The sequence below is a fragment of the Oryx dammah genome, unplaced genomic scaffold, assembly GCF_014754425.2.
Source record: "Oryx dammah isolate SB20612 unplaced genomic scaffold, SCBI_Odam_1.1 HiC_scaffold_26, whole genome shotgun sequence".
In the NCBI taxonomy this organism is placed as follows: domain Eukaryota; kingdom Metazoa; phylum Chordata; class Mammalia; order Artiodactyla; family Bovidae; genus Oryx; species Oryx dammah.
Window position 1 is genome coordinate 93,683,453 of NW_024070210.1, and position 17,691 is coordinate 93,701,143.

A 17,691-nucleotide genomic window follows, 5' to 3' on the forward strand; every position below is an offset into this window, starting at 1 on the left:
GACAGGGATAAAAGGAAATAGAAAAGCAGACACATGAACTTACAGATAAGGATCCTGAGGCTTAGGGTTGGCTAAGCTGAGCAAGACGGCAACCTTTGGAAGTGGTAGAGACAGAGTTTGAGGTCAGTTTGTTTGAGTCTACAGATCATGCTCGTAACGCCTGCTCTGGAGACCTCTTAAACTTGGGGCCTGGGGCTCAGGTCTCAATTTTCCCCAAGTCACAGCCCTTCATTCCCTCCTCCTGAGATAACCAGTGCTAACTGCTAGCCAGTTCCTTTCACGCTTCCTGCCTGCTCCTCTCTGTACAAGTCTGAGTGTCCCAGCATCACTGCCGGTCAGTAGGTCTTGAGCAGAATCTCAGCCTCTCTCACGCACATGTATGTGCGCACACGCACTTACATGGTTTTATATAGGGAGTGTGTTTTAAATAATTTATACATAAGTAGATCCTTTTTATGACTTCAGTCTTCTCTGGGTTTCCTTTTTTGGCATAGCTTCCTCTTCTCCAGTAACTACATTTAGTAATGTAGGACCTGTGTGTTTATTTCTGTCCTGTCCTCTTGCTCATATCATCATATCCACATTGCTATCTTTCCACCTCCTTACCCACTTACAGTAGATATAGATACATACATAAACACATATGAGTGTTTTTGGTCATTGCTTGTTTTATAAAAAATGGGATTGTATTATATTTTCTCTGCATCTTATTTCCCACATTTACTAGCCACCTAGTGGAAATCTCTCCAACTGTTATAGCCCTGATTAATTGCTTGTAATGCCTACATGATGTGGTGTGACTGTTCCCTGATTTCTTCAGTGTTCCCATATTGATGGACATTTACTTACCTTTTTAAGGGTTGCAATTAATAACCTTGTTTATATAACATTAAGTCCAGAAATTTATTTTCACAGGATAGAGTCCCAGGAGTGGGATTGCTGGTTGTATTTAAATTTTAATAGATATTGCCAGATTATTTAAACTGAAATGGTTTCATTTCCACTAATATCTTAATAGAGTATCTTTTTGGTCCTTATTGATTTGTAAGGATGCTTCATATATTATAGAAAGGAACCATTTATCCATATTAAGTTACATGTTAAAAATCTATCATATGCTTACTGACTTTATCAATTTGCTCCTTTCATAACTTCTGAATCAAAACACTATACATTATAATCTAAATTGTCTTCTAGTTATGTTTATTGTTTGTCTGGTTTTTTTGTATGTATGATATGATACAGGATTTAATTTTGTTTTTTTTCCAGATGATGAATCACTTGTACCTGTATTAGTTTTAAATGTATTCATTTTCCCCATAGAATTGAAATATCACTTTTGCTGAACACTGAACTCTCTCATTTCTTGATCTTCAGCAGTTAGGTATTCACATGGCTTTTGTTGGTTGAGATAGTGTGGTGGCTCACTCAAGTGATGGATTCCTTTCTTCTCTTTTCTTCAGGAAGTATGGCTTGACCTACTTCACCTTGCAGCCTGGTCTGGAAGTCTCGAGAGTGTGCTCATGTTGACTAGAGCTGGAGCGGACCAGAGAGCCAAGAGGCAGGTATGTGGATCACACCCGGACATAAGCCCTCCCTCACAGTGCAGGAGGGGGAAGGTTGCAGAGTAATTACCGCCCCTCCCCTGGCTCTCTTTAGGATGGCATGAATGCCCTCCACTCTGCCGCTCAGAGCAATAGCATGCGCATCGTGGACCACCTCATTCAAGATCTGTACCCGCAAGTCCTGGGCCAGCCTGATGAGGTGTGTTAGCTGTGGGTCTCAAATAAACCCCACTAAACTGTACTGTCTTCCTCTCCCTGCTGGAACTACCAGAGCAGCCGGCACAGACGGACCGGCCCTGCAGCTGACTCCTCCCGCACTCGGGCAGACCACAGAGCAGAAGGCAGTCATCGGTGCTGGCGGCGGCCTCGGCCCCTGCCTGTGGGCAAGGCAGGAAGCAAGGAAGGAGCAGTCTCTGCTCCCTCATCCTGGCTACGGGGTGGGCAGGATCCACCCTGTGTGCGCGTCCGCATCTTACTCTGGAGGCCTGGCCTCTTGGGAATGTGCTTGACCCAAGGCGGTGCTGCGATGAGCCATGGAGTATACGGCACTTGCACCATACTGGTCTCTATTTTCTTCTTTTCATAAGAAGCATGGTAATAATAATAACAGCTACAGTGGCTCTAGTGGTAAAGAACCTGCCTACAAGGCAGGAGACACAAGAGATGCTGGGGTTTGACCCCTGGGTCGGGAAGATCCCCTAGAGAGGGCATGGCAACCCACTCCAGTATTCTTGCTGGAGAACCCCCATGGACAGAGGAGCGGGGTGGGCTGCATACAGTCCATGGGGTCGCAGAGTTGGGCATGACTGCAGCAACTACGCACCACTTATGGAATGTTTGTCAGTGTGCTTGGCCCAGAGGAAAGCTGTGTCCACACATTATTTCAGTGAGAGCTCTAGAGCTTGGCACATAGGGGTGCCTAACGAATCATTGCTGAGTGACTTAAACTGTTAAACCCCATAGTAATCGTATAATGAAGAAATATTTTCATTTATACTGAGGAAGTCGAGGCTCAGAGACACTGAGTACCTGGTCTGAGGTCCCAAACTGGAAGGTGACAGAGCCAGGTTGGAATTCCGATCTGGTGACTCCAGGCAGTACGCTGTACTGTCCCCCTTCTCGGAAGACCCTGGGCATTGCCCATGCGCTAGGGAGTAGCCCTTTCTAGGCTCTTTTCACAAGGCAGTATCCTCTGTGGGGCTGGCATTTGGATTTCAAATGGGACCTCCTCTTCACTGTGCCTGTTGAACTTCATTCTCCATTGAAGACTCTCTAGCAGTTAATCAGTAATGTTCATTTTATTTCATCTCTTTTAGGAAACTTTCACATTTTTTTACCTCTATCTTAAAAATAATAACAAAAAAACTTCTGACAAATGAAGTCTATAAATTTCTTTCACTTCTTCTAAGTACAACTGAGCAACTACACATTTCGTAGCTTGGAGGCAGACAGACTTGGGCTGAGGTCTGGGCATATATTAAATATATAGGTTTAGCAAGTCCTCCAACTGCTGAAGTCCTCAGTGTCTGCCTCTGTGCATTGGGAAGAATAAAACCTATTTCATCGTAGCACCAAGGCATGATTTTGAGGGATGTCTTGACCTCCATGTCTCTTTTATCAGCAATATCTCCATTCTTTGATGTAAATGATTTTCATACTTCCTCAATCTTATGTACAGATACCTCTGCCTGTGAGCAAAATGGCAAGCCATTCTCTCAACTCTTTGCAACCAGACACCAACCCTAAGCCATTCCCATGTAGCAACATCAAAGCAGCCATTGCCGGGATGCTTAAATGAGCTAATGACTACAGATGCTGCTGCTGCTGCTGCTGCTGCTGCTGCTAAGTCGCTTCAGTCGTGTCCAACTCTGTGCGACCCCACAGACGGAAGCCCACCAGGCTCCACCTTCCCCGGGATTCTCCAGGCAAGAACACTGGAGTGGGTTGCCATTTCCTTCGCCAATGCATGAAAATGAAAAGTGAAAGTGAAGTCACTCAGTCATATCCGACTCTTAGCGACCCCATGGACCACAGCCCACCAGGCTCCTCCATCCATGGGATTTTCCAGGCAAGAGTACTGGAGTGGGTGTGCCATTGCCTTCTCCTAATAACTACAGAGCACTCAGCAAAGAGCCTCGCACAAGGTCAGTACTCACTGAATGGTAGCTGTTATAACAATTATTATAGGGTGAAACGCTGTCTGGTGTCCTCAGGCTGACAACCATCATCAAACAGCATTTAATGTCAGGATGAAGAAGTCAAACACTCCAGTTTCATCCATGCTAACTAGGAGTGTGGCCTACGACTGAATTCCATTCAATTCAAGTCAGCAGAGGTGTGTTCATAGCCTGTTTTGTATGAGATCAGGACTGTCTTCCTTTTCAGTGGGCTCTGGATGCTTTCCTGGGAGACAGCTGTGTGTGGGGAGGATCAGACAGGCTGAGGGGGCTCAATGACCAAAGCAGGTTTACGGGGCACCTTCCCCACTTCTGCAGCTTCCGCTGGCCTTCCTGTCTGTTATCTCTTCAGCTGGCTGAGTTTTCCCTGTCCCACTGCTTTCCCTCCAAGTCTGACCATTTGTTGAGCAAAGACTGAGGAACCCTGACTATGCAGCGCCAGGTACTCAGCTGAGAGATCCTAAAACGAAGCTGCCATGAGAACCACATGCAGAATGAGCAAATCATGAGTCCTCTGGGTCATCTAGGGAGAGGAGTCTCTGAGTCCCATTCCTAAAGAAACCTGGATTCATCCATGGGAGAGACAGTCTGTCCTTTGCCTGAGATCTGTGAGCGGGGTCAAGGATATTAGCCAAAGCCAGTGGGAACCGGGATCCAGAGCTCAGGGTCCGCTCATCCATTGTTGGTACCACATTAGTATTTGCTTAAAGGTATTGTGGCGCTCATGAAATGCACTGAAGGGAAAAGACTGCTCCACCTTCACAGCTGCCTTTCTTGCCCAGTTTCTTATCCACAGAGAGGGACTGAGAGCCTGTACACCCGCCCAGAGTTACTAATCCTTCTCATTAGCCTTGGAGGGAACTCCAAAAGCTCACAAGGAAAGCCGAACAGGGAGGTGGTTTTTATTAATCAAATGGATTTAAGTAGACCCAGAAGGGATTGGGTAGGACAGCAGAGGTGGGGGGCACTGGGAAATATGTTGAGGTGTCTCCCAACTCTGTAGCTCTAAAAAATATGTGACCCCTCCAGAGGAGAGAGATTAGAGCAGCCAGGAGAAGTTAAGGGTTAAGTAGTCTAGATATTTTGACTCTATGTGTAACTTCCACCTAGAGATCAAAACTAAGTACTCAGACCAAAAAGTTTGGAGAGGGAGGGACACTAAAGGGAACAGCCTCAGGGGCCACTCATGTATCTTTGGATATTTACAAAGTCTGGTGGTGCAACATAGGTTGGTTTCAGCTGTGAAAATAGAGGAACTTCCATTGATTTAAAGGAATCTTTACAGGAAATCTCTAGAGGTCCAAATGCAAAAAAACTCATCCTTGTTCAGAAGGCTGGAGATAATGAGCAGGAGGGTCTGGGAAGACAGTTTCCTCTGTGGACCTGTGGTCCACACTCACAGCCTTAGATTTCATCAAATCTGTTGCCTCTCGTCTGGGGAGAACTGACCCAGCGGCTCCCTTTCACAGCAGTTCCATGACTTCAGAAGCAACGCACTGCTCTTCCAGCACTTTTTGCTGAATGTTCTTTTTTCTCTCTCAAAATCCAGTTATGTAGGGACCCACCGCTTTCCCCTTTTGCTGAATTCAGCTGTGAATTCCTCATAGCAGGGTGAAGGGAAATTTCATGAGGAAGACACGCCCAGGAGGCACCGGGGCTCTTCCTGCTGGCCTCCACCGGCCTCCTCTCCTGGGAGGCCCTCCAGGACACCCTTTCTGGGGTCCGTGGGAAGGGATGGTCAGGTGGGACTTTGGGTGCCCAATTGATGGCTGTTTGTGACACTTTTACTCAACTTGGTAACTTGTCAAATAACCCTGCTGCTGATAAGTCGCTTCAGTCGTGTCTGACTGTGCGACCCCATAGACGGCAGCCCACCAGGCTCCCGCGCCATTTTTTTTTTCTTGGCCTGCGCAGTTTGAGGGATCTTAGTTCCCCTTCCAGGAACGGAACCAGCAGGGAGTGAAAGCTAGAGCCCAAACCGCTGGACCCCCTGGGAACATCCAAAGCTCCAGTTTTAAACAGGACACGGCTATGATTTTTTCTCAAACGGCAGAATATTCCAGAGTGTACATCTTGGACGTGCACGGTACAGACAAAACACCTGTGCGCCCACCACGCAGTTCAAGAAAAAGGAAATTGTCAAACTTTGAAAACCCTCAATCCACCGAAGGGAGGAACCACGGTCATGAATTTGGTGCCAATCACTTGCTATATATTTTTTTTTTTCGTTTTCAATTTAACAGCAAAGTCTGTAACAGAAATCAAACTCGGACATACACATACACAAAACATCTGAAACCCGGGTCTCCGCTCGGTGCGGCGTGGCGATGCCAGCCCGCCCGCCGCTTCGCCCCCTAGTGCTGACACAGGGGCGCCGCGTGAAGACAGCTTTCCCGAGCGGAAAGGCCGCCCACTTGCCTTATTTGCATACCCACCGCGCCCTGCACACCGTACAAGTTTAAAATGATAAAACTTCAAATTTTCTTTCACCTATGTGTTCTGAAATTAGACCTTTGTTTACAGAGTAATCTAGAAATTTTTGTTCAGGCACTGGCTCTCGGTGTTCGCTAGTCACTCTCACTGTGGTAGGCGTTCCTGTTACCCGAGCTGTGACTTACGGGGCTCTAGGTTATACTCTGGTTTCTCTTCAAATCGCATAAATCTTTCGCCTTTTACTAAAGATTTCCGTGGAGAGAAACAATTTTGAGTCTGAAACTAATTTTTTGAGGCCTTGCTTCGGCAAGGCTACCTATACTGGTTAATGAAAGAATTGTAATGGTTCATTAGAGGGATTAGTCAGACGGCATAAACTGTCTTGTTTATAATATGGGCGACTTGTGTTCGATCTCTGGGCGGGGAAGATTCTCTCGGAAAAAAAAATAGCCACCCACGCCAGTACTTTCGCTTGGAAAATCTTCTATGAGGACTTTATTCCATGGGGTTGGAAAGAGTTAGACACGACTGATCCACTTTCTTTCATTTGTGTGTGAAAGTAAGCTTGTTAAGCTGTGTATTTTCTCCTAGTCTTGGGGGATTATGGTAGACTCCCCACTGATTAAAGTGAAAATGAATGCGTGTTATGTTTAATTTAGTCAGTTCGTTTTGTCAAAGAGTCGGTTCTTCGCATCACCTGGCCAAATTATTGGAGTTTAAATTTCAGCACCGGCCCTTCCGGTGAATAATTCAGGACTGATTTTTTTTTTTTTTTTTAAGATATTAGGTTTTCTTACTAAGAGACTCTCAGCAGCCTTTCCCAACACTATAGTTAAAAAGCATCAATTTTTCAGTGCTCAGCCTTCTGATATAGGTCAATTCTCACACCTATACATGATTATTGGGAAAGCATGTGTTTGACTAGATGGACGTTTGTTGGCCAGGTTAGTGTCTCTGCTTTGTAATATGTTGTCTAGGTTGGTTATATCTTTTCTTCTTAGGAGTGAGCGTCTTTTAATCTCATGGCTGCAGTCACCATCTGCAGTGATTTTGGAGCCCCGCAAAAAATTCGTGGGCTGATTCCGCATATATTTGCTCTGAAGTGATGGGACCAGATACCATGATCTTCGTTTTCACTCTCCTCTTTCACTTTCATCAAGAGGTTCTTTAATTCTTCACTTTCTGCATAAGTGTGGTGTCATCTGCATATCCAAGATTGTTGATATTTCTCCCGGCAATCTTGATTCCAACTTGTGCTTCATCCAGTCCAGCATTTCTCATGATGTACTCTGTTGCTGCTGCTGCTGCTGCTAAGTCACTTCAGTCGTGTCTGACTCTGTGCGACCCCATTGACGGCAGCCCACCAGGCTCCCCTGTCCCTGGGATTCTCCAGGCAAGAACACTGGAGTAGGTTGCCATTTCCTTCTCCAACGCATGAAGGTGAAAAGTGAAAGTGAAGTTGCTCAGTCCTATCTGACTCTTAGTGACCAGGCTCCTCTGTCCATAGGATTTTCCAGGCAAGAGTTCTGGAGTAGGGTGCCATTGCCTTCTCCGCATTTATCGTGTAACTGGGAGTTTATGCTTCTGACTGCCTTATAAGCAGGGTGATAACATACAGCCTTGACCTACTCCTTTCCCGATTTGGAACCAGTCTGTTGCTCCATGTCTAACTGTTGCTTCTTGATCTGCATACAGATTTCTCAGGAGGCAGGTAAGGTGGCTTCCCATCTCTTGAAGAATTTTTCCGCAGTTTGTTGTGATCCACACAGTCAAAGGTTTTGGCGTAGTCAATAAGGCAGAAATTGTTGTTTTTCTGGAACTCTCTTGCTTTTTCGATGATCCAATGGATGTGGAAATTTGATCTTTGGTTCCTCTGCCTTTTCTAAATCCAGCTTTTCTAATCACAAGTGATTAATTGAATACCAGACCACCTGACCTGCCTCTTGAGAAACCTGTATGCAGGTCAGGAAGCAACAGTCAGAACTGGACATGGAACAACAGACTGGTTCCAAATAAGAAAAGGAGTGCGTCAAGGCTGTATATTGTCACCCTACTTATTTAATTTATATGCAGAGTACATCTTGAGAAACGCTGGGCTGAAAGAAGCACCAGCTGGAATCAAGATTGCCGGGAGAAATATCAATAACCTCAGATATGTAGATGACACCACCCTTATGGCAGAAAGAAATAAAAAGCCTCTTGATGAAAGTGAAAGAGGAGAGTGAAAAAGTTGGCTTAAAGCTCAACATTCAGAAAATGAAGATCATGGCATCTGGCCCCATCACTTCATGGGAAATAGATGGGGAAACAGTGTCAGACTACTTTTTGGGCTCCAAAATCACTGCAGATGGTGACTGCAGCCATGAGATTAAAAGACGCTTACTCCTTGGAAGGAAAGATATGACCAACCTAGATAGCATATTCAAAAGCAGAGACATTACTTTGCCAACAAAGGTCTGTCTAGTCAAGGCTATGGTTTTCCCAGTGGTCATGTATGGATGTGAGAGTTGGACTGTGAAGAAAGCTGAGCACCGAAGAATTGATGCTTTTGAACTGTGGTGTTGGAGAAGACTCTTGAGGGTCCCTTGGACTGCAAGGAGATCCAACCAGTCCATCCTAAAGGAGATCAGTCTTGGGTGTTCATTGGAAGGTCTGATGATGAAGCTGAAACTCCAATACTTTGGCGACCTCATGCGAAGAGTTGCCTCATTGGAAAAGACTCTGATGCTGGGAGGGATTGGGGACAGGAGGAGAAGGGGACGACAGAGGATGAGATGACTGGATGGCATCACCGACTCGATGGACATCAGTTCAGTTCAGTTCAGTCACTCAGTCGTGTCTGACTCTTTGCGACCCCATGAATTGCAGCACACCAGGCCTCCCTGTCCATAACCAACTCCCAGAGTTCACTCAGACTCACGTCCATCGAGTCAGTGATGCCATCCAGTCATCTCATCCTCTGTTGTCCCCTTCTCCTCCTGTCCCCAATCCCTCCCAGCATCAGAGTCTTTTCCAGAGAGTCAACTCTTTGCATGAGGTGGCCAAAGTACTGGAGTTTCAGCTTTAGCATCATTCTTTCCAAAGAACACCCAGGGCTGATCTCCTTTAGGATGGACTGGTTGGATCTCCTTGCAGTTCAAGGGACTCTCAAGAGTCTTCTCCAGCACCACAGTTCAAAAGCATCAATTCTTCTGCCCTCAGCTTTCTTCACAGTCCAACTCTCACATCCATACATGACCACTGGAAAAACCATAGCCTTGACTAGACAGATCTTAGTCAGCAAAGTAATGTCTCTGCTTTTGAATATGCTATCTAGCTTGGTCATAACTTTCCTTCCAAGGAGTAAGCGTCTTTTAATTTCATGGCTGCGATCACCATCTGCAGTGATTTTGGAGCCCAAAAAAATAAAGTCTGCCACTCTTTCCACTGTTTCCCCATCTATTTCCCATGAAGTGATGGGACCAGATGCCATGATCTTCATTTTCTGAATGTTGAGCTTTAAGCCAACTTTTTCCCTCTCCTCTTTCACTCTTATCAAGAGGCTTTTTAGTTCCTCTTCACTTTCTGCCATAAGGGTGGTGTCATCTACATATCTGAGGTTATTGATATTTCTCCTGGCAATCTTGATTCCAGCTTGTGCTTCTTCCAGCCCAGCGTTTCTCATGATGTACTCTGCATATAAGTTAAATAAGCAGGACATGAGTTTGAGTAAACTCTGGGAGTTGGTGATGGACAGGGAGGCCTGTCATGCTGCAGTCCATGTGGTTGCAAAGAGTCAGACACGACTGACCCACTAAACTGAACTAATTCTAATCCTGTCTCTCAAGGCTTTCAGCCATCAGGGAGGACTCAGCAACCAGCTCAGTTAAACAGAGTGAAGTCCATGGACTGACCTTGTCAACAATCTTCAGGTTACAGCCAGCCTTCAGGACGGTTTCAAGTTCCACATTTCCAAGATCAGCAGCTACATGCAAAGGAGTCTGCAGCCTCTGCCATGAAAAATTTCAAAAATATAATTCAAGCATGTTAAAGAGAGAAGAAAGTTGCATAATGAAAAGACACAGGAAAGCAAAGGTGTCCTCCACAGGCATAAGGGAAAACAGATAAGCTAACTTATTTTTAAACAGGAACAGGAGATATTAATTGCTGTGTTATTTATAACAATGAAAGATTGAAAGGAAGTTACATGCTTAATAAGGAGACTCATGAGATAAATTATGGTATATGCACATATTGGAAAAGTAGGCAACCATCACAAATGACTTTTTAAAATAATTTCAATAAGGGATACGTACAGTAGTAAGTTCATAGAGATACGGCGAAATGGTGTGTCGAGGAGGAGGGAATAAGGAATTACTGTTTAATGAATATGGAGTTTCAGTTTGGAAAGATAAAGCTCTGGAGACAGTGTGAGAGTTATGTACATGGTCAATATGCTTCATGCCACCGAACTGTACACTTAGAAATGGTTAGTTAAGTTTATCTTACATCTATTTTGCCACAATAAAAAATAATTTCAGAGATTTGTAAAAATGAAAAAGTGCTTGTAACATTTAAAACCTTAGGAAAAAACACTATCTAGCTGAGCTCAATTTATATATAAAAATAGACAAAGAGAAGAAAATGCATTGGTGATGTTAAGAATGATAACATCTAGATGGAGGGATTAGAGGTTATTTTTATTGCCTTCTTGATGCTTTTCTCTATTTTGCAAATTTCCTACATTATAGTGTATAAAAGGAGTGTCAGCATTTAATTCCTTTCTGAAATAACCATTAATAATTAACTGAAATAACCAGTAATAATACAAAAAGGACAAGAGTGTCTCAGAGAAATAGATGAAATCACAAGAAAATCACCCATCTTATACCTCCCACCAAAAGAAATTCTGATGTGAAGACATTTCTAAAATATTAACACAGAAAGGAACACTGGTTGCGACCCAGCCCAACTCCTAAACCAGAGGGAGGAAGCGACTTCCTCAGTGTCACACAGCTGGGCAGTACCATCCAGTCCAGGACTCTTCCTCCTAGAGCACAGGGCCAACCTGTTTGGGATGTTAACAGAATTAATATCAAAAAGCATTCACTAAAGACCCACTTTTAGGTGGCAGTGTGCCCCTCTGGAGGCTCATTATCTAAGATATGGAACTTACACTGACAGACTGATCAAAAGTCTATACCAACACGGAACAGAGACAAGTGTCACACACCAAATACCCATAAAACCTCCCTATGGTAAAACTGGTAGAAGGCTACAGGGCAGGAAATGCGCCAAAATATTAAGAGAGCTCTCTTTCTTTGGAAGGATTAGAACCAAATTGTAAGTTTTTAGCTTATTTATGTTTTCTTCCTTTTATACACAGTGTGTATTCCTAGTCTAACAAAAACCAGCAATGATGAAGAGTTTGATACCCTGGGTGGCAGTCTAGCAAGCCTCGTTCGCTGGAGTGGAGCTAGTGAAACCAGAACCACTTGTGAGTTCTGTCCATGTGGAGAGAAAGATGCTGCCCATAAGAAAAGATCTGGGGCATTAACGTAGCTGAACACACATGTATGTTGAATAACACGGAGGATTTTTCTTCCCTCTCACTTTTGGGATAGTAAAAGACCAGGGAGGAGAATGGTCCCTGGGGAAGGAAGGGACGGACAGGGAGTTAAGTCCCCATTCAGCTCAGGGCACCAGTGACCTCACAGGTTGGAGCTGGAGCAGAGGTGGGCATCAGTGCTCTGGCTTCACAGATGAGGAAACCGAGGACTACCCAGCGGGTAAGTGCAGGCAGCCTCACCAATCATGGCCGCTCCTGACCTTGGAGGGGGCAGCCAGGAAGGAGCGAGAGGTCCCGAGGCTCATGGGTTAAGACCCCTCTCTCTGAGAGTTTTCCTTCCCACTCCTGGCCTCTGGAGGAGGGCAGCCCATCCCACAGCAGGGCCCAGTGCAGACAGCACCCACACCCACCCTCTTAATTCTTCCACCTCAACATTTCCATTTCTAGCCAGCGACGGATGCCTTCTATGGAGCATTTGGTTCTGCTCCAATGACTGAATTCATGGTGATTTAAAAAAATTTTTTTTCAAGAGGTCTCTTTTGCCTTTGGGCAAAAAGAAGATACATTTACTGTCTGTCATACAGAAACAAAGCTTCCTTCTGGGGGAAAAGGGTTCCCTGCCAACTACAACATTTCACACTGCGGGAGGAGCATTTGATTTAAGAGGCTCTGGTGATTTACCGCCGAGCTACAGTTTATCTGTCCGAAGCACTGGGCCTGTTAAATGTGAACAGTTTAATAACACACTGGCTGAATCCCAGTTGTGTGTTTGAAAAAGACAAAATATGTGTGTGCAAGTGGGAGTGAGGGTGAGAGGAGGAAAGGATAAAAAATAAATGTGCCTGTTCCTCCCAGGAACCTTGATCAAAACTACCCCTAAACACACTGAGTTGAAACAAGAAAATTGACTGTCCAAGTTCTGACTTGCTGGTTTACCTGATTTAAGATATCAGTGCCATGCTGTGCCCTTAATAAGCTGTTCACCGCTGTGACAAGGTTGTTGAGAACAGCTAAATGAAGAGGGGACGCCTTAGGCTGCAGAAACAAATGACAATGTCAAATTCAAAGAATTCTGGCTTCAACATTCAGATCAAAAAGTGACTCATTTCAGCAGATAATGCCCTGAACACTGACACTGCCCAGCATGGTGGCGAGTCCTTCAGTAAGTCTTCAGCAAGCATTTGCCTGCCAAGGCCGCACAGCTAACCTGCTCACCGGCAACCCACCCTCCTGCATCATTTATTCTAGAACTTGATTCTGAGCACCTACAATTAGCCAGGCTCTTTTCAGGACGCTAGGGGTTTAGTCAGCATCCCGAAAAAGAGCCTGGCCTATGAATGAATGGAAACTGGCTTTTCCAGTAGTCATGTAGGGATATGAGAGTTGGACCATAAAAAAGGCTGAGCACTGAAGAACTGATGCTTTCTAACTGGGGTGCTGGAGAAGGCTCTTGAGAGTCCCTTAGACAGCAAGATCAAATCTGTCAATCCTAAAGGAAATTGGACCTGAATTTTCATTGGAGGGACTGATGCTGAAGCTGAAGCTCCAATACTTTGGTCACCTGATATGAAGAGCTGACTCACTGGGAAAGACCCTGATGCTGGGAAAGACAGAAGGTGGAAGAGAAACGGAGGACAGAGGATGAGACGGTTGGGTGGCATCACTGACTCAGTGGACATGAGTTTGAGCAAGCTCTGGGAGATAGTGAAGGACAGGGAAGCCTGGTGTGCTGCAGGCAATGGGATCACAGAGTCGGACGCGACTGAGCGACTGAACAAGAACAAGGGGTTCGATGGTGAACATGGCCTAGCCTCAGGTATCTTTCACTGAGTAGGGAAAGGAGACACTGATTTTTTTTTAAGTCACAAAATAAATATACAGTTACTAATTGTGTTAAGTACCTCGGAGGAAAACTGCAGAGTGGTAAGATAGCGTATGTGGGGGTGGGCCAAACTTTCCGGAGGTCAGAAAAAAAAACTTGCCTGAAGAACTGACACCTGAGCTCAAATATGAAGACTAAGAAATTACTGAATAGCTTAATTGCGGGACTTCTCAGAGCCTTCAACGAGCTAAAGTGCAATGGGAATAACCACAAGGAGGAAACGGCTGTCATAGTCCATATTTCCTAACTTGCCTTGAACTAGGGCTTTTTCTCCCTTGAGCGGGGTGTGGGACTAACACCCCCTCACCTAGGGTCCGTGCTCAGCCCTCCCACCTATGTAGTCTGGCCACCGTGTATTCACTGTGTCTGCTTTCCTCCCTCGTTGTGGCTAAAATGCCTGTCTTCCAGCCACGCACTGGTCACCTCCACCGCAGGCTCCTTACCAGCTCTGGCAAGCTCAGTGCCTGCCTCCACACTCACACACAGCCTCTCGCTGCCTCACTCCCACCCAGCTGCCCCTGGTCCCGGAGGCTCGAGAGAAAACACCTCCCTGGGGGTGGACAAGGCAGCCGCAAAGAGGGAAAAGGCGAGGAGAACACAGCTAAGGTGTGAGAGTGAGGTGAGGGGCAGCTAGTGGAGAGGGCGGGGTTGGGGCACAGGGAGGATAGAGCAGGGAAGCGGGTGCAGTGAGAGCCTGTGGACCACAGGAGCTGAGCTGAGAGGAGAGAGAGTGGCAACAAGGGGTGCAGATGCCTCGACGGTGAGTGCAGAGGACGGGGCGCAGTGCGATGACGCCAGTCAGCATCAGGAACGCACATACCACACATCCTCCTAACGGTACTACTCGCGTCCCCAATAGTTGAGTTCAGTTCAGTCACTCAGTTGTGTCCAGCTCTTTGGGACCCCATGGACTTCAGCACACCAGGCCTCCCTGTCCATCACCAATTCCTAGAGCTTGCTCAAACTCATGCCCATTGAGTCAGTGATGCCATCCAACCTCCATCCTCTGTCATCCCCTGCCCCTCCCACCTTCAATCTTTCCCAGCATCACGGTCTTTTCCAATGAGTCAGTTCTTTGCATCAGGTGGCCAAAGGATTAGAGTTCAGCTTCAGCATCAGTGCTTTCAGTGAATATTCAGGACTGATTTCCTTTAGGATGAACTGGTTGGATCTCCTCGCAGTCCAAGGGACTCTCAAGAGTCTTCTCCAACACCACAGTTCAAAAGCATCAATTCTTCAGCGCTCAGCTTTCTTTATAGCCAACTCTCACATCCATACAGTTAATATTCTCATATCCCCAACAGTTAATACTGTTTAAAGGCTGACAGCTTTTCATTCACAACCACCCCAGCAGTTACGTTTTCCATTCCACACTTTACATACTGAGAGCGTCAATTCCTAGGCAGGTTGAGAAGTCCAGGTACCTGAGGAGGAGAGACGGGCCTAGGGCTCTTGAAGACGAGATCAGTCCTGAATATTCACTGAAAGCACTGATGCTGAAGCTGAACTCTAATCCTTTGGCCACCTGATGCAAAGAACTGACTCATTGGAAAAGACCGTGATGCTGGGAAAGATTGAAGGTGGGAGGGGCAGGGGATGACAGAGGATGGAGGTTGGATGGCATCACTGACTCAATGGGCATGAGTTTGAGGGGCCTGGAATTCTCAAGGAGGAGGAAAGGACCAAGTCTTTTTTTTTCTTTTTCTCTTCATTCCTTAGTCTTAGTCACATAAAAGGTTTTTTTCTTTAAGCCCAGAACTGATGATTACACAACAAACAACTCAGCTTAAACTCTGTATTAAGGATGATATAACAACAATGTATCCTGCTTGAGGACAATTTCTCCTTCTGGAAAACCTTCTGACTAATCCTGTTATCTTAAAATGTGTATCATGGGAGTGGGTCTGGTAAAATCTTTAGATTGTCAGTTCTAATCCTGTCATTTTAAAATGTAAATTGTGGGAGTGGGTCTAATAAGATCTTTACAACCTTGAGGCATTCTTTTGATTCGCTGTAATAATTAAAAAGTAGCACCAGACACTAGCAAGGGGGGGCACTCTCTGTCCCCCTTCAGACGTCTATGTGAGAAGCTTTCTCTGCCTCTTTTTATACTTTAATAAAACTCTGCTACACAAAAACTCTTGAGTGATCAAGCCTGGTGCCTGGTCCAAAAGCTAAATCTTCTTCTTTGGAGATCCTGAATCACCTAAGCTATCAATTCAGAGGTTAAATCACCTCCTGAGGCATCTGAGCTAGGTAGTGGCAGAGACAGGATTCAAACCCAGATCTTCCTGACTCCAACATCAACACCAGCCTCCTTCAAACAGGAGCAGATGGATGGAAGAAAGGTGTAGTGATTGAGCAAAGAACCCAGCAGTACTCGGAGGAGGAGGAAAGGAGGGGCAGATGGGACCTAAAGCTGTGTGCATCAGACTGTCCAAGGGTGAGCAAGGGCAGTCGGAGACAGATGGGGCGGAGGGGCAGGCTTTCCATACAGACCTCTTCTGCTCTGGGAGGACACGGTCTCTATGACACCAAGCATGAAAAAAAAGAACAGATCCCTAATCCCAGGGACATAGGGAGGGTCCTTCCTGCTGGGACTACCAGCCTTGCTGTGGCCCCAAACCCTCCTGAGAAACAGGAGGCATCCTTGGATAGAACAGGCAAATTCAGAGCCTCTCATGCTATTCTCCAAAAACTACCAATCCTGGTTTAAATCACATCCCTTCTCTCCAGTTAATATAATAAATGGCAATGGCTTAAGCAAAATCAGAGCAAAGAATATTCTCCCAGGAGAAATGAAAGTAGAGTGAAAAATAGCATCTAATTCCAGCACAGATGGCCTTTGTTAATTCTGCCAGGGCCAACTTCAGAAAACCTAAATCAGTACAAATGACTGAATTTCAAAAGAAAAACAAAATCGGTCAGTGAAGGGGGAAAAATAATCCTTCTCCTTCCTATTAACAGCAGCGTCATCATTTTCCCAGACTGATAAATTTAATACAAGAATGGCATCTCCAGACACATGAGAAAGTTTAACTGCGGCAAATATAAATATTTAAAACACAAAGATTTCATTTTGTTCAGGAACTGCAACAACTTTCTAAAATTCAGCCCTTGGATTCTATTTCTCATGATTAAAACTCAGTCTGCAAAAGGAGTTGGTCAGCCCTCCCAAAAAGAATTCCTCCTTTGTGGTCACCTCTCTCTCTCCCCAGCATATCTGCAAGCAGGATTTTACAGCAGAGCCAAGCCTCACAGAGCTGGGATCAAAGTCCATGTTATTGCAATAGACTCACTTCCATCTTCTGGTGCCGATCAACATTCTCATTGAGAAGAAAGCTGACAAGTAATGCATGGCCATTCTGGGTTGCTGTCTGCGAAGCACTGATATTGATCTGTAAGAGACAGGTGGAGAGAGAAGGCAGGGAGGGATTCCCATTAGAATCCAGCATGCTTTCTGGTGTTCTTCTCATGGTTATCAATGAATACAATGAAACAGTATGACTCTTTTAAAGAGAAAATCCTATGTGTTTCTGATTATTGGGTGGGAGGTGCTCTTTGCTGCTTCTAGGTGAAGAGTCAGGTCCTAGGCATGCCTCAGGCAAATATGAGGAAGGAAGAAAGTACAAAGGGAACTGGGGCCAGGAAGTACAAAGGGAACTGGGGCCAAGTCTTCTCTCTATATACCCTGCTAGATTATATTCTTTGCAGCCAAAGATGGAGAAGCTCTCTTCAACAAAAACAAGACTAGGAGCTGACTGTGGCTCAGATCATGAACTTCTTATTACCAAATTCAGACTTAAATGAAGAAAGTAGGGAAAACCGCTAGACCATTCAGGTATGACCTAAATCAAATCCCTTATGATTATACAGTGGAAGTGAGAAATAGATTTAAGGGCCTAGATCTGATAGATAGAGAGCCTGATGAACTATGGAATGAGGTTCGTGACATTGTACACGAGACAGGGATCAAGACCATCCCCATGGAAAAGAAATGCTAAAAAGCAAAATGGCTGTCTGGGGAGGGCTTACAAATAGCTGTGAAAAGAAGAGAAGTGAAAACCAAAGGAGAAAAGGAAAGAT

General features: G+C 45.3%; 1 protein-coding gene and 1 non-coding gene across 2 annotated transcripts in view; one reads left to right on the top strand and one right to left on the bottom strand.

Annotated features, from left to right (window-relative positions):
• LOC120853752 (ankyrin repeat and death domain-containing protein 1B-like) overlaps positions 1-17,691 on the bottom strand; it is a 77,679-nt gene that overhangs the window by 22,466 nt on the left and 37,522 nt on the right. The window contains exons 11-13 of the mRNA XM_040227663.1: positions 16,905-17,003; positions 12,660-12,758; positions 10,069-10,164 (exon numbers count right to left, since the gene is read on the bottom strand). Of these exons, the coding sequence (XP_040083597.1) occupies positions 10,069-10,164; positions 12,660-12,758; positions 16,905-17,003 (294 nt within the window). The remainder of the gene's footprint in view (positions 1-10,068; positions 10,165-12,659; positions 12,759-16,904; positions 17,004-17,691) is intronic.
• Positions 6,374-6,489, top strand: LOC120853810. Its single transcript, XR_005718862.1, has one exon. It is a non-coding gene; the product is annotated as a U5 spliceosomal RNA (small nuclear RNA).